This window comes from Falco rusticolus, chromosome 4, assembly GCF_015220075.1.
Source record: "Falco rusticolus isolate bFalRus1 chromosome 4, bFalRus1.pri, whole genome shotgun sequence".
Classification (NCBI taxonomy): domain Eukaryota; kingdom Metazoa; phylum Chordata; class Aves; order Falconiformes; family Falconidae; genus Falco; species Falco rusticolus.
The window spans coordinates 19005430-19032173 of NC_051190.1; the positions used below are offsets into that span (position 1 = coordinate 19005430).

At 45.3% G+C, this 26744-nt stretch overlaps 1 protein-coding gene across 11 annotated transcripts in view; it reads right to left on the minus strand.

Moving 5' to 3' along the window:
- Positions 1 to 26744, minus strand: part of FOXP1 (forkhead box P1) — a 391142-nt gene that overhangs the window by 88679 nt on the left and 275719 nt on the right. For all 11 annotated transcript variants that reach the window (XM_037384993.1, XM_037385002.1, XM_037384992.1 and 8 more), the window contains one exon: positions 25337 to 25462. In XM_037384993.1, coding sequence (XP_037240890.1) covers positions 25337 to 25462 — 126 coding nt within the window. The remainder of the gene's footprint in view (positions 1 to 25336; positions 25463 to 26744) is intronic.

A 26744-nucleotide genomic window follows, 5' to 3' on the forward strand; every position in this document is an offset into this window, starting at 1 on the left:
GGGGGCGCGCACGCTGTCCCCCAGCGGGGGGCATCGCCGCCGGCCCCCCAGCTCCGCGCACCCCCTGGTGCCAGCGGGGTCAGCACCCCTCTCACCCCCAGCCAGCTCCCTCCCCCTCCCAGGCGGGCAGGCTCAGAGAATCGCTTCTCGGCACAAACCCACCCTGTCAGCGCGCCGTCCCCAGCGCCGTCCCCAGCCCAGCTGCTCTTGCCCCTGGAGCCGCGCTCCGCTTCACCTGGGGCAGCAATACTCGGTAAAAATCGCCGCCGCTATTTCATTTTTGCGTTTACATTTGCGCACCGTTTGCGAGGGCGCAGCGGCGCTGCCAGACACTTGCCGCGCAAGTCCCGGGGCGGCAGAAGCCGACCTGCCACCGCTCCCAGGCGGACCCGCACTCTGTATTTGCGATGGAGACAACAGCCCCATTAGTTATGCCGCTAAAGAACCTCACAAGAGGCAAAGACAAAGGATCCAATTTACTGACAACTTGTGATCTGATGTTAAATGGGACGTGATACGGATTGCTCGTCACCCTGAAGTGTTTTCGCGTCAGATAACAAATTTATTAATGGGATTTTTTTCAGGTCACAAAAATGTGACCCCACCCTCTTATGAATATTTAATAAGGGACTAAGGGCATCTTTTGCAAGACCCTAAATCTGCCAGAAACAGCCTACATGAATCAGAAAGCGCCTGCCTCTTAAAGGGGCATGCACCCACCGAGCGGGTCAACACGCGGCGCACAGGCACGGCCGGGATCCATAACCGCTACACGCCGGCCAGGCCCAGCGGCGAACATGCACACACTCCAACGTGCTGGATGGTCCATAACAGTATAAACCGGTAGCACATGCAATGAACTGCCAATAACTATCACCTGCACTTAAGAGAATCCTTCCTGTCCCGGATTTCAAAGTAATCCCCAGGAACTCAGATTGCTTTGGGGAATACACTACAGAACACACCGACTTAAACTTTTCAACAGTTTCTCTTGCAGACCTCCTGCTCCTCCTCCTCGCCACTGCGTTTGCTGAAGAGCGTCCCTGTGGCAGCATCCCCAGCTGCCCCGATGGCGAAGGAGCACCGGCAGCAAACGGCTCCGTGCATGTAACATGCCCCTGTGCCAACCTGAGAGCCAAAACACAGAACGGGCCACGTCCCCAAGCATCTCTGCAGACCAGTCATAAGATGCTCCAAAGACCCCAGTCTGGAAATCTTCTGATCTACCTTATCTTTTCAGCAAAAACTTCTCACTCACACACGACCCTCAAGCCTATTAAGTCACATCTTAAATTCTTGTTTTCCATTACAGCCATAACCAAGTACACGCAGCATCAACGCAAGACCAGTGCCCTCCTCCTGCCCTGATCCCCTTTGGACCAAGCTCTCACTTATAGTATTTCAAAAAGAACAGGGGACTCCGAAGCCTACCGCTTTGTTCAAGGCATTTCTTTTCTTTCCAGGGGCAAAAAAAGCAGCATGGCAATGCAAGCACAAGGCTGTGAACTACATGCAATGCAAAAACATAGTGCTGGGCTCTGATACTGACAGTTCTCCCCAGCCTTGGGCAAGTCACCTAGAATTTTATATATATATATATATATTTTTTTAATTTAAATGGCTACCACATTGAGGATGCCTCTCTGACAGCTCAGTTTGTAACATTCCTGGCTGGCTCTGGGGTCACCTCCATGCCCTCCATTTCAAAGGTAGTCAACGGCCTCAACACTTCTGTCTCCTCCATCTGCAGAACGGGGGCAATACTACTCATTTCAGTATCTCCTAGACCAACATTTGCAAAACACTTTGAAAATGAAAGGTGCTGTCTAAGCACTGAGCGCTGGCCACAGAACCCGCGAGCCGTATTTTAAAACATTTTATACCCTTTCATATAAAAGCTTCATACCTGCAAGCTCAGCCAACATCTGCTGTGGGCTAAAAACTTCAGTCTATGCCCTTAGTAACGGAGATGGTAGCACTTGTTAAGTAAGGTCACCATGAAATATAATGCATTTCTAAGCCAGCAAAATATTTTAAAAGACCAAGAAGAACCATAAACTCCCATTTTAATTCCATTCAATTATGGAGAGTCATCACAGACAGAGACAATCAGACAGGGATGTTCAAAACAGAACACAAAGTAATACATTAAAAATAACTGGGAATGAGTGTGGCAGACTGGCCGGCTATTTGGCACCACATGCCCACGAGATCTGATCCATATTAAGCGTTAGTAGCAACACACAGGTGAAAGAAAATAATCACTGGGCGCTAGGCTCCAAGGTCCAAGTGAGAGGAATAGATATGATACCGAATGCAGTGGAATAAATGGGGCTTCTATGCCATTATTTTACACGTACACTTTATTCACAGTTCTGCAGGTATCTATCCATGCAGAGGCCATGGGCTTGCCTGCAGAAAAGCCTCAGCTGCTTGTGGGGCAGGGGAGAAGGAAAGAAAAGACAAGACCATCCACGTAGTTCAGCCTCCTCTAACCGAGCTAACCTGCCCCAAATTAGGAAATTTTCTGTCTAGTCCCAATACGAGGCAATTTCTACCTAAGGAAGCGATTCATCCGTTCTCATCCTCGGACTGCTCCCCTGGGCAGGCAGGGCCAAAGAGGTCCCACTCTGCTCTCCAGCAGCAGATGGTGGGCCAAATCCTGCACCCTGCTGCTGGGGAACAAATTTGGGAGTAACTTGGGTGCTGGTGCTGCTATGGCACAAAGGAGCCCACCCACCCACCCACCGGAGCCAAGGCCCGGCCTGGCGAAGGCAGTGCCACATCAGCGCTGCTCGGCACTGGGGCCAGAGCCACGGGCCAGTTTAAAAGCAAGCTGCTGTTTGCAGTTCTGAGGGAAAAAGCAGTCTCGGATACTATTCCCACTCCTGGATCCCCAGGCCCATTTTTGTGGGGTTAAATCACATTTTCCTGTTTTGAGAATGCTGCTTCATTTTCCCTTGTTGCTGTCTGAAAGACCTACAAAAACAAATGGGGAAAACAACTGACTAAACAGGAAACAGTGAAACTTATTACCCACAAAGTGCTGAGAAAAAGGACAAAGTAAACATTTTTTTTTTTTTTCGGTCATTTCTAATACTCTCTGCTAGTGCCCTCGTGGTAAAATATCTTCAGGCAGAAAAGTGATTTTTGGGCTGACGGTGTCTTAACAAAACAGCACAGCGAAGCAATTAACATTTCAGTAACACTTGTGTCCCTGTTGCTCTTCAGTTTTTTGATGTGAAACTGTCATTTTCCTTATTGCCCCTGCAAATTCTGCACAAAGGCGGCTCTTTAAATCCCCTCAGCGTTGTACAATGGTTTAAATTTCACTTCATGGCATGCTTTAAATTACCATTCACATCTTCATTTAATGCATCATTTTATAATGCCAGTGTTACTAGTTAATTTATATATACACAGCAGGATGTGTCAACATTCAGGTGAGTTATGAATATGATTGTGCAGGAGTTATGGAAGACATTTCAGCAAAATTATGGTTCCCTCTAAACATAAAAATATTAATAATGAATCAAACATCCCAGGTAAACAACAAATTTTATATAATTGCACCCCCCATGCTTCCAGATAAATAAATAAATAAAAATGGCAACATTTTTGCTCCACATTCATATTTGATTGATCTTAATAAATTGCCATCTCCTTTCCTAATAAACTGTAATCTCTTGTTTCCGCCACAAAGTAAAATTTATTAGCACACTCTTCTACCAGCAGGTCTGCATCACTCACAGCACAGTGTGCAAATTGTTCCAAGTATGCCTGGGCATTATTCATAATTTATTTTTCTGCCCCAAAGTACACAATATATTGAAAGGTAATCACCACTAACTGTTCTCCGTTACTTTCCTTAATTATGTGAGATAGCATTTGTGTCACGTACAGTAGAGGAAATGCTGCAGTTTCCATTAAAACTCCATTTTTTTTGCCACAGGTTGAAACACAGTGTTCGCACAGAGAAAACCTGCTTAGGACAGGAAAGACTGGAGGTGGTATCTGGTAGGAGATGGCAACACCTCCACTTGAAAAGAACAACCCCTGTCTACCAAAATAACCTACTGGGCATGACAACAGCGATGGCTCCGAGAGGAAAAGTAGGTGTTTTGGCGTGATGATAAAGTTGCCATGGTAAGGAAAAAACCACAGAATGAAACATCAACAAAACAAATGTCAATCAAACCCATTTTTGCCCGTTAAGTATTAACCAGTGAACTCCTGGCCACCCCAGACAGAGCATCTCCCCCTCACTGCCCCTGGGCAGGCAGGTGGGCACTGCTGCCTGGAGCGGTCCCAGAGCCCCTGGCCGTGCATTTCGGGGTGCTTCACCCCCCTGGCCGTGCATTTTGGGGTGCTTCACCCCGGTGTGGGTACAGCTGGTGCGAAATACGGCGTCAGACGCACTGCCCTCTCCTGGCAATCTGCTTCTGTCATCAGGAGACTTCAGGCCTCACCTCACCGCAAAGAATCCCATTCTAAAAAACTACACCACAACAACTTAGATACACACTCCCCTATGCATCAATCAAAATAAATCGCATTAAATACGGGCCCCTTTATGCAAAAGCACCTACCAGTCCGTTTCGCACACAGCCCAGGAGCGCCAAGCTATATATTCTGGTTCATCTGTGAGAATAACCTGTATCACCGCTGGGCATCACGCCGGTTTTTACTCACCCTGTTGGGAACGCATGTCGGCGTATTTTCAATAAAACACCTTCTTAGCAGTAATGGGCCACTGTTCTCATTTCAATGGTCCCCAAGGTTTCATGATACAGTATATTTAGCTGGCTCATAGTTCCAAGTTTCCCTCCAACATTCAAAAGCTATTTTTAATATTTTTTTTTAAAGGAGGCAGCCATGGGAAGAGCTTTTGTTCATCTCTTCTTTAAAGCGGAAAACAGTTAACTTGGTATATGCAACAAAACAACTCATATTATTTCCTAAAGAGGTGTCTGGGCAACGGCCCTTGTGGTTCGACAGGAATGCACGGAAAAGCTGCAGTGCTGCTGATGCCAGATGGGGAAGGAGCTTGAAAGCAGCGCTAGGATCTCTGCTCCTGCTGGAGCAAGCAGGTGGCACCAGGAATCAAATGCACCTCCAAAATGCCAAAAAGCAGCAGAACAGCGCAATTCCCAAAGCTGGCAAACAATGCTGAAGCCAGGACAACTTCCCGCAGGCAGGAGGACACAGAGGAGCAATCTGAGATGACCTCTGCTCGCCATACCAGACTTGCACAGTATGCTTGCTGCAAAGAACTACCAGGAGGAGTTACTAAAGGATTACTAGCTCGGGTTCCCCTGCATACGGATAAAAAGCGGTTTTGGAAGCAAGGCATGGCGAGGGGGGGGCTCCTTGCAACCACCACACTGTGATGCACACAGGGTGCTTCTCCTCCTCCTCCTCACTGTCTCTGGGTTAGAAGCATCCCCTCATTTAGCCTGGCAGGATGGGAGACGGGAGGGAAGGAGAAGCCGGTGGCACGCTGCAGGGCAGGAGGAGACCCAGCTTTGGCACAGCCAGCCCCTGGCCTTTGGCCATGTCAGTCATTTTGAAGCCGCACACCTGGTTTTACATGGACGAGGAACAGCCAGCCGTACAGGCTAAGCAAACACCCCAGCCAGAGGACTTTGCTCCCGGGGTCATCCGACCGGCTCAGAGTCCTTTGTGCGGCACTAAGCAGGGCTCACTGTGTGCTTTGGGGTTTTCCTTTGTACTTCCACTCCAGCCATTCACAGCGCGATGCCACGATCCATCACTTCTTCCCAAATAAACGGGGCCCAAACTGAACTCAAGACCAGGGTCCTCCCCTCCTGCTTCCCTTCCCCAGGCAAAAGGGGCTCCTGTCTGCCAGCAAGGGTTATGACCCACAGACGTTTCCTATCCAAATCCAGCTGACCCTTAGCCCGATCCTTTTCTTCCCCCTAAGCCACTAGAAAAAAAAGATGCTGAGAGGTAGCAAGTCTCAGAGGCAGGAGGGGATGAGGTGGGGCAGCTGGGACCCACGCCTTCGCTGCCCCCATCATAGCAAAGGGTGAAAAAGCAAATAAAGGAATTTGTCTGGCATCCCTTAAAATGAATTTGCCTTCCCGTAGAAGCCCCTCAGATGTGCCTCAAGACCCAGGGCAGGGCTGCTTGGGTTGGAAAAGCACAAACTCACTGCAAAGTGTAAGAACAGAGGAATACTACAAAAATCCACGTCTGTGAGTGAAACCGTTATTTATGCTCTGGAAGGAAATGACAATTCTCTGCCGTTAAATGCAGCCGCTTCTTGGGTGGATGGTGGCAGCAACTTTGCCGTACAGAGCTCTGGAGGAATTCAGGACACCTGAGGCACCAAATCCTTCACTCGAATGAAATTGCAGGGTGATTAAGCAGAGAGAATGTAACTATCCAAACTGTAATTTGGCCAGTACAATGGATCTAACACCCCTATTCTTGGGAGGAAAGAAAAATAAGTACTGTATTTGAAGTTCAAAATCTAATTAACTATTTGAGAAAAAGAATTCTGTTTTTAAAAGAAAATTCCTAACAATATAAGGAGAATTAGTGCCAAAGTTTTTGAAGAACCGCATAAAATGGTATGAAAAACGTATGATATTGTAATAATAGGAATGACTGGATTTGCTCAAACGTTCCTTATACCTTATAATACAAGAATAAAATACAGTGTAAATCCTTCTATCTACATAAGTTGCCTGTACAGAAAAATCTCTCCTTTAATAGGTTTACACCTTTAACATGTATTAGTTTGGAAAAGTCCTAGGGTATAATTACCCATCTTGGCTTGGCACATTAATAGCTGTTCCCTCCATTTACTGATTTCTTTTACTGGTCAATTTGCTATTTTACTACGCTGCTCTTACAGCTCAGCTTCCCAGTGGCACCGGCCGGCAGCAGACCCTGCACCGGGAAGGTGAGATGGTCCGAGCTGGCCACAGGCTGCACGCTGCCTTAGGGAGGTATTTCTGACACCTTCCTCTCAGCCATCTGCATGTAAGATGCTCGTCCGGGATGCAGCATTTGCATCCGCATGTGCCAGCGAGCCACAGGTCCCAGGCAGAAGGACCTTTGGGCCCCAGAGAAAACAAGTCAAGCAGGGCTTCTTGCCACCTTGCTGGCCACATCTCCTCGAGGTCGCTGCAGACCGTGCATGTGCCCCACAGAGCCGTGTCTGCAGCTACACAGTCTCCTGGCCCCGCATCCGCACACGCTGCTCCCTCCCACTGCCCCCACGCGTTTCCTCCCAAACCCCTCTGCTGCCTTGCACCCCTCAATTCCTCCTTTGCTCCAGGCTTTCTCTGTTGCCCCAAATTCTGCTTTCTGCTCCCCTGGAGCTCCATCCCCATTGCTCCTCCTCGCTGTCCCTCTCCTGATGGCTTGAGAGACCTGGGGAGATGCTCACCCGGGACAGCATGCTCACCTAGCTCCACCACATACCTGGGTAAGGACCACTTCCCCATCACAGGGAAGGGACACCCATCATGATCTACCGTCCCAGTCCCCACAGGTTCACTTTGCATCTCTCAGCTCCAGGCTCAAAGGCAAAGCTGGCATTCACTAAGACTCCATCCAGCTTTTACAGGTTTTTCGACAGTTTAAGAGGGTTTTCTTGTGTTATAGCGGAGCCATTCATTTAATGGCTTCTCAGCACTGCCATTATAAACCAGAACTTTTCAGGTGTTTATTACTCAGCTTTAAAAATTGGCTCTATGCTGAAATTTGGCAAACGAAGTGTCAGCCTCGGAGAAAATCTTATTTTTTGCCAATTTTGTAGACTAAAAAAAATGACCCCATTTTGGCCTCCATAAAAATGCAGCTTTTGCTGCCTCTGTGACACCGGTGAAGTAACAAGTCAATATTGTAATATTGCCAGCAGAGCTGCAGTGATTTAATGCCTAAAATTGCTTTGAAGGTGAAGAGTGCTATTGAGCTGCTAATTATTAACTATTATTACTGATCCTGCCACATAACAAAGATGCAAACAGAAAACAAAGGGAATAGGAAATGTCACTGGAAAAATGAGGCAGAATTGAAATGAGGGTCCAGCGCTGAAGACGGAGAAGCTGGAAAACAAGGAGCACTGGCAGGGTGGGGCCCTCCAGCCAACGCAAGAAGAACGAACAAACTAATATGGAAATATTATTTTTCGTTTTCCAGGACGGTATTTCAAACACAAATAAAATACAACTGATACCACGTAGCTCGCTCCACGCCAAAGCTAGCAACAATGCAGGATCAAAATCAGCTCTAAACCAGGCTGAACTGAGGTCAATAGGGACCTCATATTGCTCAGCCGGAGCCAAGAGAAACTTTGCCATTTCTTTCAACATGCAGAAGACAAGAGCCTTGAAGGTGCAGAGGACCAGTGACCTCGCCTCAGCAGCCTGGCAAGACATACATCAACAGAAAAATGGGCTGAGAATTTCAAAGGGCCCAAAAGGTGTAAGCATCCCCCAAATCTTTGGGATGGTTTCAAATGCCGTTCGCACGGGAGCAGCAACACCCACATCACACACGCCCCAAAATCTGATCTAGGTTTGATCCAACTCGGCTGAACAGAGGGGAAAGTGAGCTATCTTGGCGCTAAACCTCCCAAGCCACTCTGCTGTATTGCCTTCCTAAGGGACTGCGGTTTCATGGGATACAGGTAACAGAGTGAGTATTTCTTCCTTGGGGGAAGAAATTTCCCTGTGGAGAGTGCAGTGTATCAAAGCAGCTGAGGGAAGTTACTGGGGCTGCTTTAAAACATGGTAAAAAGAAAAAAACCACAACAATTTATCTTTCAGGAAACTTTCTGCTTGTCTAAGTGGCAGCTATTTAAATACAATTAACAAGCAAATAATTTTAAAATTACAATACATTTAGTAAGGCAGCATCACAAACAATTTGCATCTCATTAAAGCGTTTGAAGCTGCAGAATCAGCCTCCCAAACGGGCTGCACATCAAGCGGGAAACCCAGATGCAGTCATCAGCTTCTGCACCATCCCTCTGCCACCGGACACGTGCTGGGGGGGCGGCTGAGCAGAGGGGCTCAGTGGGCCAGCAGACCCCTGGCCGGGCCAGCCCTGTGGGGAGTTCTGGCCACCACTCCCGGCACAAGGAAGGATGCCACAAGCCAAAGCTTTGCTGGAAGTGGGTGTAAAATGAGGAAGGAAGGAAGGAAGGAAAAGCGGGGGGATGCGTGTACATGTGGGATGGGCACTTTTTAATACACATTTGTGAACAAAGAGTTTAAAGAGATTTCAAGCTATTTACTCAGCTATAAATATAATTAAAAGTTTATAGATTATACTGCCACAAACCTGAGATTGCTGCTGGGTTTGGACACATTAATTCCCAGGAGCCTGCTGCAGAACAATCCCATGCCGACGCGTGGAGCAGGAAAAGCCTCAAACAAGTAACAGTTTTAAAAGCTTCCAATTCACTTTCAACTGTGATTTACTGTGGTGGCTCCATTTAACCTGGAGGATGCAGGAGCACTTCCCAGATCACACACCACTTCCCCATGTGCCTTTGGCTTCCTTTAGAAAGCCACGCTGCCGCACTGAGACCCACTGCCTGGATCACATCCTAGGATGCAGGCTTTGCTGGGCACAGCTTTATATGGGTACCTGGGTGGGCAAAGGCCGCTGGTTTTTTCTCTCAGCACAGCTCTTGCCATACAAGACCTTCACCTTGTAGCCCACAGAGGGAAGCGACCTGGCAAGGGGCTGGTGCAAAGCCGAAGCCGTTGCTGGTGGGAAGGAAGGAAGGACATGGTAGCTCTACAGGTGATAACATTAACAAATTCCTCGGTGAATGAGGAATGCAGCTAAACCGCCTTAATTTCAATTATCAGAAGGCTTGAAGGCAAGCCTGTCCATGAGAGAGGACGTCCCTGAATAAGTCACTTTTCACTATCAGCCTCCAGTGCTGGCCCTGTCTGCCAACAGCAGTGACTTACGCACCAACCACACCTTTGACCCAAACGCTTGCTCCAAGGTACTTCACGAACTGAAAAGGCACAAACAATACTTTCTCCAAAGTTCAGCACAAGTTTTGATACAACCTTTTACTTTCTGTGCCTAAAACTGAACAGGCTCTGGCACCGCACGTGACATTTGTTTAACGCTGCGCAGCACAGTTATATACAACGCTGGCAGGAGAGAGCGAGAAAATAGTTTACAATTGAATCTGCAGAGGAAATTTGGGTAAGTTGAATGTAATTATCCATTTGGAAGCCGGCCAAGGGCTGGGACTACTCAAAACCAGGAGGGAAGCTGTAAGAAGCGACCGGTTTAGCTCGTCCTTGGAAAGGCAGCACCTCCGAGCTGCCCTGCCAGCTCTCGCTCGTGCTGCTCGGCAGGGACAGTGGGGCCGGCCACATCTCCCGTGCCGCTCCCGCCGGGGGGCTTCGCTGGGACCCGAGGTCCTGTCCCACTGCTGTGAGACCCGTCAGCAGGGAGGGAAGGGGAGGGAAGGCTGGCGGCACTCATGTCCCACAGCCCCTCTGCAAGGTGGGTGGCAGCTTGAGCCAGGGAAGCCCAGTAAAAAAAAAAAAAAAAGATGGAAAAAAGAACTAATGATAAAAAGAATACTGGTAGAAACAAACCAGTCATCGTCTTGCCAAGGAGTGTGCGTGCAACCAACTGCTGTGGGCGCAGCACACCAGAGAAGTGCCAGAGCCCTCCAGGGGGTTCCCAGGTCTCTCCATCCCTGGTACCGTCACCGCCAGCACGTGTCACCCAAAGCTTCCTGCCCAGAGGTGCCACCGAGCATTGACACAGGCCTCACACGTTTCTTTTTCAGACCTGTGGTTTTGTAGTTTGTCAAAACAGGATACTATTTAAATTTAAAATGTTACGATTTAAACAAGGATGAAATAGTTATTGCTGGGTTTAGCAACCTGACATCAGTCTCTCCTCGTGTCCACACCGCTTTTCGTTTTTAAAAGACCTCTGTCCACGTTTGCCAGCACGCTATCTCTGCGAACCTGGATGCGAAGACAAGTGCCTAAGCAAAACAACGATCACTTTCTATGAATTACTGAACATGTGTAATTCATTTATCTGTAATATTGTGCTAAACTCAGCTCCAATTAAACAAATGAAAACACCTGCTTAGCACACATAGATCTTTCCATACCTCAGGGGAAGACACATCAGTGTGCTCTGTAGTACAATCTGGCTCAGAAGCCTACACTAACAATGCAAAGCTGGGATGTTGTGTTTTTTTTTTTTTTAAATGCACATAGGCAAGGAGATAAAAAAATACAGAGTGAGATTTTGGGGGAAGAGTACTTTTTGTAGCATTTCTATCTTTAGTAGCAGGTGCAGTTCTGTAACATTTAACTGCTCATGGGCACTTGGACCCCAGGGCATGCATCACTCCAGAGAAAAAGGTGGGATAAACTTTAAAACACACGTAACTGGCCCCAGACCTCATGGTAAGGCACCCCAGGCACCCAAGCAGCAGCAAACAAGACACAGCATCACAAACACGTTTTGAACCGGCGGAGGGGCATCCCTTTGGGGGTGCCTCGGGAAGGGAGGTGCCGCGGGCCCCCTGCCCAGGGCTGGTTTGGGAGCCCTGGGTGCTTTGCTCGGTGCAGCAGCCACCATCAGGAGAGCCTGCAGCCTGCCAGATCCCCTACACTTAACTCATTTCCTATTCTTAACTCAACTGCCTGCAGACAATAAGCTGTCAATCAGATCCCCACAAGAACATTTACAATTATCTTCCCTCTCCTGCACCTCAGCATGGCCCCATACGAATAGCTCCATCCTAACCCGTTCACACATGAGCCATTTGCAACTCTTCTGTTGCTGTAACTGCCCTGACTTGAGAGGCATGTTAGGAAATTGAATTTCCTCGTGTTTTCAAATAAAAGTCCTTTGGTGGTGAAGCACAGAAGCGAAAGAACGGGCCTCCTACAGGTGTGAGGCAAAAGCAACCAGGAATGGAAAAACTGCCCCAGTAATTATTATAGCATCCTGTGCAAGGAGTAAGGCTGTTTGCTGCTTTTTTTTTTTTTTTTCAGTTTGCCAGGAAAATCAAAGTTACAAACTGCAAGTGTTTTTCTTTTATTTTTATTTTGTTTTTCTTTCCTTTTTTTTTTTTTTTTAAAAAAAAAAAGACAGGGTGGTCCCCTTCGCTCACGTCTGCAGAATTAGCAACAAAACACCACCACAATTTTGCAGCTGGCCCTGCTGCTCTGATGTGTCCACAGCCGGGCTCTCCCAGAAGAAATGGGTTTGTTTTTCTTCTGGGTAGACGCAGCTGAGTGAAGGACTCAAAATGAGCACACTTTCCAAGCAACAAGCCCAAGTAAAAAATAACAGTGACGCACGTCATCAACATACCTTCCCTTGTAGTGCCAGTTGTGAACAACGTGATTTAAAAATATCTTAACATTTAACATTATATTAATGCTCCTATTCCAGAGAGAAGCTCCTGATACCATGGGGGCACCTTCCTAACACTGCAGCCTGGGAGACTGCCCAGGATGGCTCCACTCCTAACAGCACCGAAATCCTTGCCATCGCTAAATTAGGGTGAAATCAGTATAGTCGTCATTCACTACACTGTGACTTTACTGATTTTCTGCTCAAGGGTTAGCGTGGTTAACAGCAAGGAGATATTCACTCTCCTATTAACTGATTTGGGCAGAATCTTTGATGGCTGTCAAGCAGAAAGGTAACTACTGCCATTACGGCTTTTTTCCCCTCGCATTTTTAATTCTTGCACAGAATATTTCTACAACCTTTTCTGATGAAAAATAACCTATGTGATATTTCCCCTCTTCTTTAAAATGTTTATCCTGCTCTGAATCTGCAAAGTGTAGTATCATCAATGAAGGTCAAGTTTCAGAGAAGCTAATGGCTCCGCTGTGTGCTCCCACCACTTTGAAAAGACGAACAATAGTCCCTCAAGTGTTGCTGCCGGTGGCACAGCAGCAATTCACGACGGAGGGTTAGAAATCTGAAATTAAAATAAACTGCTTAAGACCTGCAGATAGTGACAGAGATGCAGGAGACTGAAGAAAACGGGACAATCTCTTAACCCAATCAACAAAGTGCTCATTGTTCCAGCTTAAGACAAGTAACGTAGCAATAAATATTGAGCAAAGGAAGTTAACCTGTATCCACAGCCTTTGAATAAACACAAAAGTTAAAAGTAAAATCAGCGCCAGGCCTTTGGCTCTTGCCAATTCATGCTTTACTCCTTCTTGCTTGACCTTGGTTTTACTTTTGGGGATTTTATTTGCCTCCTCTCTTGTTATTCGTACTTTCCTGCATAAACTCCTTATCACACAGTAAAAGGACAAACAGAAGGAGCTAGCGCGCAATTAAACACCACAAACAACAGCTCGGTTGCGTTCTGCAAATCCACCTGGGTGCAGATAACCAGGAAGAAAAGGGCCAGGCAAGATGCTGACCCAGAGCCCCCATGGAGCCGGGGGAGTCCCCCCCTCCTTCCCACACCCTCTCTCCCCACCGGCCACCAGCCGCAGCCCTGCAGCCCTCCTGAGCCACCAAACCCAATGCAATGTTCACCCTGTAGAACTGTGTAGGCAGCACGTGGCATCTCAGGAAGACACAGGCACGTTCATCTCTACTACAGAAGTTTGATCATTCACCTCGAATCTGAGTACGAACAAATGTCTTGGTTGGTTCTCATCTTTCCTGAAGTGGTTTATCAATTCCCATGCCGACACCTCAGCCAGTAATACAGGTTTTCACAGCAAGTACTAATTCTGGCTTCACTTTTAAATCACAATTTCTTCATTTGAGCATTATTATGTTCCATAGAACCAGGCATGAGCATCATGCAAAAGGCATTCTGGTCCACGGTTGTGAATACAGCTGTGTAGGCAGAGGAATTACTTTTTTTTCCCCAAGTAATTTGTACACATTCAAAAATTACAGCTGTCTGCAGTTCTCCTGAAATATCTGCCCTGATGTTTACAAGCCATAAATATAATTTGTCTTTTGTATGGTTCCAACTGGTATATTTGAAAAAAACCCCAACATATATATAGGTGCATTATTTTTATTTATTTTCACACTCAGATTGGCTACTCCCTGGTACATGCTGGCAATTAAGCCTGTTCAACACCAGCAGTAACTTGAGGAACCACTACCCTGAGACAACAGTGGACAAATCTTTGCAAGAGCCAGAAGGGTCTCTCTGACACACCTCACGCATCACTCATCAAGCTGCATCTCACTCTTAGTTGGAAGCAGCCATCCCATGAAGACCACATGGAGGCATGGGTTAGAACCCAGCTCAGGGTGACAGGTTGCTGCCTTGGCCCGAACAGAGCTCACGCTGGGATGGACATGGAAGGGTCATCAATTATCAATGTGGCCAGTGACTATGGTGACCCATCTTCAACAAACAGGCCTTCATGCATCTATTCTTGCAGGCAAACCCAACAGGATTAAAATTACTAAACCTGCACTGTGGCTACGAACCAACTGGCTAGGCTGGTGGTTGGCATCTCCCAACAGGTTTGCTTTGGGTGTTTATCCGGGCTATTAAGAGTTAGCCAAACCAATTCTACTGATTCCCTGCCTACCCACCCCCCGAAAGATGGGAATTTTTTCACAAGTGTTTCTGATTTTGGCCTTTTGCTTCATGACTGTATAGGTAAAACCACAGCTTCTTCTAAAAGCTATCTGAATGGCAGAACACCATTCCCTGGAACAACGAAATCCTTAAGATAGAAATTTTCCACAGCAAATGTGGAAATGTGCACTGCACCTGTACTGACCCCGCTCAAAGCCCAGGACACAAGCCACGAGAGCAGCAAAATGCACAAAACCAAACGCGTGCCCAAGAAATCGCAGCAGACTTGATCACTGCCGCTGGGAAACCACAACTCATCACCTTGGTACTACTGGAGTGACTTCGGTGTAGAACTGATTTGAAATAAAAATCAGAGGTAGGAAGCTATACCCATCTCAGTGGGACCCCTCCACTGCAGCATACTCCTGGATGGTTGCTTGCTTAAACCCAGAACAAACCGTGCCCAAACTGTTTAACCTCATGCTGCAACCCATCCAAGAGGTCCATGGGGCTGCACAGATGTGTTGTAAAAGGCTCAATGTTGAGATAAGTCACAGGTTAATAACTTAAAAACATATCAAGGTGTTATTTGAATCCGTATTGCTTAAAAAAAAAGCCAAAGTGACAGAACAAAAGGCAAGAAAGCATTGAGTTTTGCTAATGAAAGGTCCGACACCCTCAATCCATGAGTTTCACTGCATTAGTTACTCAGTGCACGCTGGCAGATGATATGAGCCAGGGAGCTGGAACACGACTCCCATGATGTAACATGATGTGGGACAATTTTCTGAGGGGCAAACAGTACCAAGCTACGGCATCGGTGGCATTGGTGGCCTCGACAGCTCTAGCACGGGCACTGCTGCCTCCTCGCACCGCTCTGATGCCCATCGCTAGCTGAGCTCCTCCTGTCACCTCCCCGCCTCACTTCAAAATGCAATTTCAAAACTTTCTCAGCTAGACACACTAAAACCCAGGATGTAGATTTTCCAATTAGTCTCTGTTTAAACATCTGTTGGTAGACTGCATTTAACATTAGTTATTTGAGCAAAGCGCAATTTGATTAGGCTGTCTGAAACAGAGCCAAAGTCTGCAAAATAATAGCTCAATTAAATTTTGTTTTGCTTTCATTTGTCTTATACTTTCCTGAGTGTGATACAGTTGCATATAATCAAGTAAACTAATTCCTTTCAAAATGAGAGATTTCAGTGCCTTTTCCATCTCCGCTCAAAGTTTATTTAATAATCTATTCCATCTTCTCCATGCTTCATCGAACTTCATCCTGACACAAAGTACATTTCTTTCTTGTGCCTTCAGTCTACTTTAATTTTCTAGGCTTTCGAAGACTTGAGATTACGCGCCATTAATGTTACACCTTAAATAGATTAGTAATTTATAAAAGGCAGATTACACTTATCAAGAAAATAAAAACATTTCAGCAATGCAACAGCCTTTTCTTTGCACGCACCACAAAGTATTTTGCCAACCTGACGACACAGCTGTAAAACTGTCAAGCTCCAAAGCCACATCCAAGCAGCATTTCCAATTGTTTCTCTAGGTTTAGTTTCTACTTATTCTGTTATGTTGCACTTGTTGCCCTGAAACTTCAATATTAGCTCTAGAGATTTAAACACATGAGGCAAACAGCTGCTCTCCTCCGCTCAGGCGAACTAGATCAAAATGCCTTCTATTTCTCTCCTTTTTTTTTTCCCCCCCTTTATTTTTTTAAACAAATTGCTGTAACTCAAGTATTTCTGGCAAAGTTGACAGTTTAAGGGCAAAACTCTGCTCTGTGATCATCACTGCAGATTCCTCCGGTGCATGCTCCTCTTGGTCAGTGCATGAGCAACACCAGAGCTTCCCCACTCTGACTAAAGAAACTTTGCCTTGAGGTTTAAAAAAAAAAAAATAAAAAATCACAGTAACGTAGCTGCTATGTAGATGTGTATATGATTGAAATTGAAACATTAAACATTTAAACATGAACTTCTTTCACACTTCTGTTAAAAGAAAAAAAAAAAAGAAGCAGGCATTCTTCGAGAGAAGCGATTTATGGGAGGAGGGTTTTGATACATAGTACTTTTTCTTTAGTGTTTTTTTAACATATTTGTTGCAAAGTGTGAACACAAAGGGACAAGCTGAAATAGGTATCTGGCAGGCTCTTCCCCAGCGCGTGCTGCTGGAAGCCACAAGTACTACTGCAGTTGTTAAAAATCTGTTTTTTTGATGCAGGAAGGCGAGGGGCTGCTCCAGCAGCGGTCCTGCCCTGCCTGCCCTGCCCCGGGCAGTGCTCCAAAACTCTCTTGCACCAAACCAGCCTCAAAAACGAGGGGCAGCTGAAGTGTGGAAGTTCAAAATGGGATATGTACGTCCTATTTAAAATGTAGAGAGCTACTAAATATGACAACCATCTGATGTATGAAAATTATTCACAACCAAAAACAGACAGTCTGGAAATAGCTGGGATGACTTCATTTAGACAGAATTACCCAAATCTGTTTCTAATATACACAGTACACATAATAAATTTTTACAATATGACAAGGAAAACAAACTTAATAAAAGTTCCTGATCTTTTGTTACACAAGCAAGCTATAGCCATGATATGTTTATAATATTTTGCCCATGATATCACAGCTAAGTAACAAAAGCTAAGCAACACAGAAAACAGTCACAAGGTATGACTTCACCTCGCGACTCCCATAACGACATCGCTGTGCGCATCGCCCCAGCGTGCCACCTTCCCCAGCTACAGCCCGCGCTCCACAAGTACTCGCCGTGGCGCTTTTGACTAATAGTTCCCCTTTCTCCTTCTCCCAGGCACCCTCTGCCTTGGGAAGCTGCGGATCTCTGTGACGAGGGTTTGTTTTTTTCCAGCTACACCAGGACTCATCTGAACGGTAAGAGATTTTTAGCCTGTTTCCTTCACTCCTGGTTATTTGACAAGTGCTTGAAAACCCTGTTATAAACAATCTCTGTAGGAAAACAGATGATGTCTTACGATCACAGAAGGTAATTTTTTCAAGAACCCAACTTTTTGAGCATTTCCCAGATGCACCGCGTCAATCTTCCTGCGTTTGACTATCTCAGCTGGTTTTCCAGCCCGGGCGTTTCGCCAGGCGGGCCGGACTGCCCCTCATTGTCACTTCTGTTCGATGGCACTTGCACCCACTGCTGTTATTCCAGGCTTCAGGAAATTTTCTAACCACTGGACAGGCTCCAGCGCCGCGCACTAATAAGTTGCAGATTGCGGCACTCTAAGTGTGTGCGTGCACGCGTGTGTCAGATCAGGGCCACGGTTTGTAGGGGAGAGGGGGGGAAACAGTAGTTCAAAAATGCTGCCTACTCAAATTGACAGAAAAGCGACCCCTGCACTTCATCAGAAATTCCTGCAGACTGACAAAATAAAGGAGTTTGCTTTTATCACACACAGTAAGACTCATATGGAAAAATGGAAACACTACATCACTCGACCTTAGGTTGCCCCCTTTTCAACCACAGATGAATATTATGTATAAAAATTGTAAATCAATTTGAGATGTATTAAAGGAGATTCTCTTTTTCTGTATTAAAGGTAATACCTTTTAATCTCTAGATTTATTTTGTAATGTCAAGTAAATGAGAAAGACTTAATTTCCGTAACTGAATTTTGTTACTCTTAAGTCTATTTAAGCATCTCTGCGTGGTGTTCACATAATTTCCTACACTTTGCTTGCATCAGGAAATAATGAGCAAGCATCACTTACCCAACACTGAGTCACAAATATTTGCCTACATTAACAGAGCATTAAAAGCCATTTTAAACAACTTAAGGAAATTGTGCTAGCCTTTGAACTGTGATTCACTATGATGAGAAATTAAGAAACTTTTCTAAAGGCAAAAAAACCATCCACCACAACCTCCCTGTAATATCATTAGGTCCTAGAGCAGATTTTTCTCTTACAGATCCCTACACAATAGATTTCTTTGCTTAATGAAACTGTTTCTGAAATTTTCCTACACTTGGTGTTTGGTACTTTGAAATTTCAATCTTTTCACATCCTTGAACTCTCATCAACATTTTTTTCCAGACTGTGTCAATAAAATTGATTACTTGCAGTTCTGAACTCTGTTCTGCACATGGAAATAAAACAATTTGTTTTAAAGTATTTTCTGAAGAAAGCAGAACTTGGCAATCGTATCTACAAGATCAAAAAAAAAAAAAAAAAAAAGTAGTAAAAAAGATGGGGACAAACCAAGCAAGCAAGCCTTCCCCACAAAATGCAAAACAAAAAGAAACCTCTCCAGCAAACAAAAGAGAAGCAACGTCCTGATTTTATCACGGTAGCAATGCGAGCTAAATTCCTGACATACACATCATCAACCTCACCGTTGTTCTCCTGATTGATATATCTCCCTGTCGGATATGAATGATCTTTTCAGATCATTAATATGTTCATTACTTTGTTATCAATTCTAGCTTGCTGTACTTAAACCGCTCCGTCCTGTGGCTGAAGAGCGCCTCGACAGCACTGGTGTAACCACATACGTAAGGACCCCTGACTACCTGGTTGTTGAGATGCCTCATGCCTACAACCGATCTGTTGCTTTTACAAGTTTAATCTCGGTATTAAGGAGCTGATTGTGGAACCATGTCGCTATAACATCTTCAATCCAGCTGTACATCATATAAACCGCTATAGGAGGGGGCAGTCTCCCATGATTCCTAGCAGCAGTGCATACCTTTAACTCCCTAATCTGTAATACTACAAAATACTGCTCTCATTTCTTCCCAAGCACAAGTGGACTACCAGCAAGGGTCCAACAGTGTTATTCCTAATTACCTTTTTTTCACTCTTGATCCTGTGGTGCTCATAATTAGTTACCTGGGGCTGCAATCCAATTTGAAGTGATGACAAGAAAGTGATCCATGAAAAAGTAATAAGTTAAATCCAATTTCAGCCTTCCTCTAATTAAATGCACATGGAACTAATGACTCAAACCCTACCATTTCAGTGATAATGGTAATTAGCGAGGTGGGAGTCACTCTCTTTTTTCAACACTGTAGGTGTAAACCACAAGGTAAAATGGCAGGAGCACTCTTAATTACATGTGTCATTTTGTCAGCAGTTTACACATTTCTGACCAGTCAGGAAGGTTTCATTTGTTTTCCCCCTCCCCAAGGTGGGTAGCACACAGTCGGACTCGGGCACCGCCAGCCCCACGGCCTCGCTCCTAACCTGGCCAGAAATCTCCTTTTTTAAACCCCTCTTCTCTCCACGCTTAATGTCAAAGCAGAAAACCCGCTAGAAAATTACACTCGTGGCACTCTAACAGGACACAGGGCTGGAAGTGAGGGATCCTGGCTTCTACTTCCAGTTTTCCCCCTCTGGACTGAGTTCTTTATAAGGTGCAGATGCCAAACTCCCAAACACCCTGGTGGGAGCCGCGCAGCTCGGTGCCACCGAAGCGCTCTGACCCTGGGTGAGCCACTTCGTATCTCTCTGCTGGGTTTTACACCACTATAAAAGGAGAACGATCATATCTGCTGACAGTACCTCACACTGCCAGCTCTCCCAATATAGTGGTATTTTCCTAGGAGCCATGTTTTTTTGGAATCGTGTAACTGCAGGAAAATCACAGCCTTTTTTCAAGGACAAACAACTGTGTTTGTCACCTTTCTGCTCAGTCTGAAGAGATGGAAAGACTGAAGCCTAAAGGCTTCCAAAAAAAAAAAAAAATAATGAAAGGGCAGCAAAAAAAGGCTCACAGGTTTCGCTGAAAAAAAAACAACCTAGTATCAAAATTTTCAAGCTGATCATGTAATTTTGAGGGCTTGACTCAGATTCTGTTCTGCCTGTGGGGTGGATGGTATCTGCATGCCACAGGCATATTCCAAGAACTGACTAACACCTATAACTGGGCTTTAGGATGAAAAATAAAAGAGCTATGGGTCCTTTGGTAGAAACCAGCAAAACTCAACTCTGTGTCGTTTCCAAAGTCAAAAATAAAAAATGAAGGCTTTGAGGGAAATGTTCAGAGGCAAGCTATTTCAGCCATGCAGAAGTGAAATCTCAACCCACCCAACTAGAATCGGTGGCAAAACTCCCGTTGGCTTGACTGAGGCCAAATTCAGATCAATTCCCGTGTTTAAGAGCGAAGCAGAGACATATGCATACAAATAGAATAAACACACTTGCAAATTCACTTCCCCTTCCAAATTATCTGCTGAGATACAGTTTCTCTACTAACTGTTAAATTTACCACTATGTAAAAAAGGTACACTGCATGTAAAACCTGAGACCACGTAACCCGGTACTTGTGTGCTCCGAGCGAAACAGAGAATATCCTTCCCTTCACCTCTCAGTGTTTATTACGTTGTCCAACTAATGATTTCTAATTGCATAAAAAACAGTAATAATTGCCCCCAACATCAAGCTACACTGATTTTTTTCCTCTTGCCCTCTTCTATTTCTCAAGATACTGGAAAGAATTATGAAGATAATATAGCATGCAAATTAAATTCTACAAAAGCCCAGCCAAAAGGCTGCTTTAAAAAGCAGCGGTATGCAAAGGCGAGGACAGCTCTGTCCTCTCAGCCTCCCCCAGGCTCACCCTGAAAACTTAAGCCCAACCCAAAATTCTTTTCTTGGCTGTGACTTAAAGGGAAGATTTATCTTCTGTTTTGTCAACCGAAAACAAAAGTTTCCATCTTGGTCATTTCATTATTTCTTCTCTCCAAACACACGCAGGTTAACTATCATACAACAAACCTCACTCAATCACATAAAAAAGTCACAAGATGGGTTTCAGTTGCGAGATACTGACTAGGGACACCCTAAATCTGTTTTCAGTCCGGTATTCAACTTTCAGCTCAACCTAACACACAACATTTACGTCCTTAAAAAAAAAATTATATTTTTAGTATTGCCAAAACACACATGCACTTTTACTTTCTTGGGAGAAAAATGTGTCTCTTGATTTGTTTCCAATCTCTGTGCTCTTGCCAGCAACTAAAATGCTTGAAGAACCAAAATGAATAATCGTTAAGAGCATCAGCAATTAAAGCTGCAAATTTTAATCAATATATCTATTAATACAAAGATATATTTATCTTGGCCAGGAAAAATGTGCACATTTTCAAAATCCTAAGCATACCTGGCCTGTTTAAATTATTTGTTTCACAGACTCAAGGAAATCCAATGTCTATGGCAAATATATTATCAAACATGCTTTAGTCTTTTCTCACTTCCAGTAATTTTTCTGGGGCTAATATTTTTTATATTCTTTTCCCAACTGCTGGTTACTAAATCCATTCCTTAACTTTCAATTTTCTTTCGTTTGTGTCATCAGGCTGTGAAACCGGAGGTCACTGCCAAATATAAAGCACGGCAGTGTGAGATAGGCTCAAAATGTGAGTCATCGTGTATTTGGAGATTTTTTTTTTTTTTTCAGCTATCAGCAGAGCACATCTCCACCCCTGTGTCCAAGTTCTTATACACTAAATATCTCAAAATTTGCTAAAAGCAGGTCTCCAGGTAGAGTTATCAAGGTCAAGAGACCCCAAAGATGATCACTGGAGCCCAGTGTCATGTAAACGTTCCTGAAAGCACTGTGGCCACAGGATGCTGGGATGTGTTGAAGTACCACGGCTATTTGATCAGTGAATAAAGAAGGAATATAGAAAATTATCCACGAGGTGGTAAGAGATTAGCTACACTGCGTATCCTAGATTAATTTTCCACCTCTGTCTGTGGCAGTAGGGTTCATGTGACAAAGCCTGCCAGCCAGCATTGCAGTGCTGAGTCTGAGATGGAGGGAGCTCTTCCAGCCCCGCACGGGACCGCACCAGCCTCCAGTTCCCGGGCAGGCAAAGCCACGGAGCATCTTAACAAGGAAAACTAGCACACCGGGCAAACGGCATCCCTTCAGCCCCATTTCATGAAAACACAGCTCCCCAGTGCTTGCGTTTGGGACCTCGTCGCCAGTGCCCTCGCCAAGCACAGCAGATGTCAGCAATGCCTCCGGTATCCTTGTCATACATGAAGTCTGTTTGTCAGGAAAAAAACAGGTAACTGCTAACCACTGTGGCTACTGAATGAGACATCTATATTTATAAACGAAGTGCAAAGATGACTCGGTTCATTATTTAAGCAAAGCTTCGAAAAACAGGCACATTTCCACCATCCTCAACATTTATTCTATGTACTGCCAGCAACGGGCATTGCCTCGTCAGTGTGGCACTGTCCGACTTCAGGGGGGGTGGGGGATGCTTGTGTGGGTGCAGTTTTACTCAAAAATTCTACTTCCAGCACCACCGTTGCCTTTCAGCAACAGATTTTCATTGCAGGGATGTGCTCGGGGTCTGTTATATTCAAGAGGACTTCCAGTATGTTTAAGACTGCAGAAGCACCAGGAGTGAGGAGGGGAGGAAAAAAAAAAAAAAAAAAAAGAACTGGGCAGTCATTTGAATCAGTGAGTGACAGGCTGGGCCAGCTCTCTGTATACATTAATAAATTAGAATTTTAATTGTGTCTCTGACTGCCGGAGCTGCTCTAGTACTTTAATACGTACCAACAATTGGCTATGTTATGGAATCCACGATGTGGCCTTCACTGTTGACCTCTGCAACACAATTCCCAGTCTGACTACGGAAACTGTTTGGTTTGATCCTTTCAACTTATTTGAATCCTGACAAATAAGCTCACAGCTGAAAGGTCAACACAGTCATATTTCATCCTCTGGAGCTATTCTTAAGACATCTGCACAACAAAGCACTTCTTTTAGTACCTGACACTGGACCTAGCCAGCACAATCTCTCATTAAAAATGTCCCCAGTGGAAGAGTCTATTAAAAGGCATATGGATCAGCTATGGATTTACCAAATAAAATATTTTTGAAAGCATTAATGTAACGCTTTGGATTATGGTGCTCTGCGCTGCCAATAAAACGTATATTTGCCCAATGACAAAATGCTTCATACTTTCCAAAAGAATAATAGCTCAGCTATAAAGCGCGAGGTGTTGTCCAGCAGCCTGAGCACGGGGGTGGGAGCCAGGAACTCATGAATCTTAATCCCACCTCTAAACCCAGTTCCCTCTGTGATCCTAAGCAAGACACTTAACCTGCTTCCCTCAGTTTCCCAGTCCAGAACTGGGATAATGCTACTTACTTATCAGACTTTCCTTCTGGGGATGTTTTGGAGATTAGTATTTGCAAAATGCTTTGAAGATGAAATCACTACACAAAAGCCAGAAATTGTCCACGCTGGGCCAAGGGCTGCAGCTAATAGCTATTCCTCGCTCAAGCACAACTCCTCTTGAAGTCCTCGTCAGCTTTATTTGGGTAAAGAACCGCAGGATCAGGTCCTCTCACTTTACCGTCAAGGCCGTTAGTGATGTTGGCTTTACCTTCCATATTCTACTACATATTTAAAGAATCTAGGATCCGTATTTTTGGAGGAAAATAATCTGAAGCACATATAAAAGGCAAGAGAAGCAGCAATGCTGTCAGGGAACTCATGGTGATAGTATATCAAACTAAAATAAAAAAAAATTAGAAAGAGCAAAACAGACATGAGTTTGACAACGTGCTATGACAACAAGCAGAAAAAAAAAAAAAAAAAAAGAAAAAAAAAAACCCGGAAAGAATTTGGGGCTACAGAGGCTGAAGCATCAGATATAGAAGAACTAGATAAGATAAATGTCCCAGCTACAGGGCTTTGTGCGACTGCAGCTGAACTGCTGTGTTCAGTAACTTATTATCCAAAATACAGTGGCACGCTGCAATTGCAAAGAGAGCAATAATAAAAGCAATAACCAGCTGCAAACCAGCAAAGTGGTCAAGGGTCTAGAAGTGCCGGTTTACGAAATACCAAAATACATAAGGAACTAGATACATATAATTTGCCAAAACTGGCAAGTACATGTTAGTATCTCAGATGTTTGAGGAGTGTGAACATGAGGCAAGGCAAGGGACTGACTCAGTATTTATACAAGCAGTATTACTTGGAGCAAGAGGATGGAATTAAAGTGGAAAGTTCCTGAGCATGTGCTTTGTTATGGAAAACCATCTGAAGGAAAATAACAGTGGTCCCACCACCACTTGGGATTTCTAACACTAGAATAGAAAAAAAAAAAAAAGGAATAAAAAAAAGAAGAAAATGTGACCCATGACCTAATAGGTCTTTCTTGTTTTTAACTCCTGTGATTTATCCCACAAGACTAACAGAATGTACTCCAAAGCCACCTATGTGTGCATACATCTTCTGTTTGGGAATGCTATATTGGTTTTAGCTTCCTGAATTCATAACAGCACAAAGCCCGATAATATTTAGATTTTATTTCTGAAGATGTCCATAAATCAGCAGACAATAAAAGGGGAAAAAACGCACCGATGATATGATATCCTAGTATTTCCCAATATCCTTGACACAGCAAATCAACGGTTTGAGTGAACACAGACTACAAATGGAAGAGCAATCAAACAGAAATGTTAATGGAAATCTCCTATGCACACTGACACAATAACAAAAGCTATTCCATTTTGCCATGATCCAACCCTACCAGACACTAATAAAAGCAGATCTTATGATTTGTAAGCAAGCCATGGGTGGGATTTTCAAGAGCACCTAGCACCAGTCCTCATGTCACTCACACCAACCACAGCTGCTCTGTGGACTTCACTGGAAGGAAGCTCCTGAAGGTCCCGTCCCAACCTTCACAAGTAAGACGCATTAATTCAGCTTTTACAAGCCCCAGCCCCTCATGCAGGCGCACAGGCTCCCCTTACCTGCAGGGCTGGCTGTTTGTCATTCCTCTTCGGAGACTTTAATCCACCAACTTGTTGCTGCTGCTGCTGCTGCTGTTGCTGCTGCTGCTGCTGTTGCAGTAGAAGCTGCCGTGCCACCTGGAGAGCCTGCGTGGAAAGAGGTTTGGAAGTTGAGTTTACAGCAGGCAGGGCATGGGGAGCTACACACACGGCATGGGGTCAAGGCACCCCCTGGTCACCGGGTACTGCTCCACTCCCGAAGGACCTCCATCGAGGAAAGCGTTGGGTCCTGTGAAACAACCCAACTGAGCACTTGCACGCAACGGGGCGATATCCCACTGCTGCGTTTCCTATTTTGACTATGGGAACCATAGTCAAAAACCCTGCAGCAGCTGGTGTTCAGCTCCAGGATGGGAACCTTGAGTAACCAAAGGGATCGCGGTGGTCAGCACCGCACAGCTATTTTTACCCCAGCCTGGAGCAGCCCATAGTCCTCCTTGCTGCCAGGCAGGCTCATGCGCTAATGGCTTTTGTGCTCCTCTCCTCCAGTGGCTCAGGTCAGGTTTACAGAAGAGGGTGGTCATATATCACCATCTGCTGTCCTGAACGCCAGAGAAAGTCAGGGAACTTTCTGGAAGGCTACGGTGGAAGAGGAGAGCCAGCAGCAGGCAGAGCCAAGCCGAGTCCCAGAAGTACCATGATGAAGGTGGAGGAAGCTGTGAGGAGCTGGAATGAAAGCAGGAAAGAGCAGGGACAGCATCTCACCCTGCCACAATCACCAAGAGCTTGTGACGGAGCAGCAGCAGGGACTCGGACCGGACCGGGCAAAGCAGTGAACAGTGAGGCCTTACAGGATGGAGGGGCAAGAGCCATGATCCTGAAAGTGCAAGCAGAGCATCACGTGGTGGGGGATTATTACAAAATTCTGTGCAAAGCAAGGGACAAGCACCCCTGGATGCTGGAGCCAGTCGCTCTGCGAGGCCCGGTATCTCCATCAGGTGGGGAAAAGAAAGCAAGAGATGAGACAGGGGAGAAAGAAGGACACGGAGCAAATCCCTGTCCTGGCTCCCTCCGGGCTCCCCAGCGAGGGGACTGCAAGGATGATCCCTGCGAGACAGGCTGTGGCACAGCCGAGGCTCTGCTGGCGAGGCCCGATCCCGCTGCTCCTGGAGGATTCACCGGCACCGGACTCGGGCCTTCTTGGTCTCCTTGGAGACGTTCAGTACATGTGTAGGTGGAAAAGTGGGAAGGCTGAAGACTTCATTAATGTAAAACAAGAAAAATAGTCCCTTTGCAAGATGCCTACATGGAAGGAGGGAAAAAGCCTTCCCCACTCCTACTGTGTATGCTCTCTGAGTGATTTAATTAATACCTATTTAATTAAGGAGTCAGATACGCTTCAGGTTTCACTTGCTTCTCCAAGTTGCAA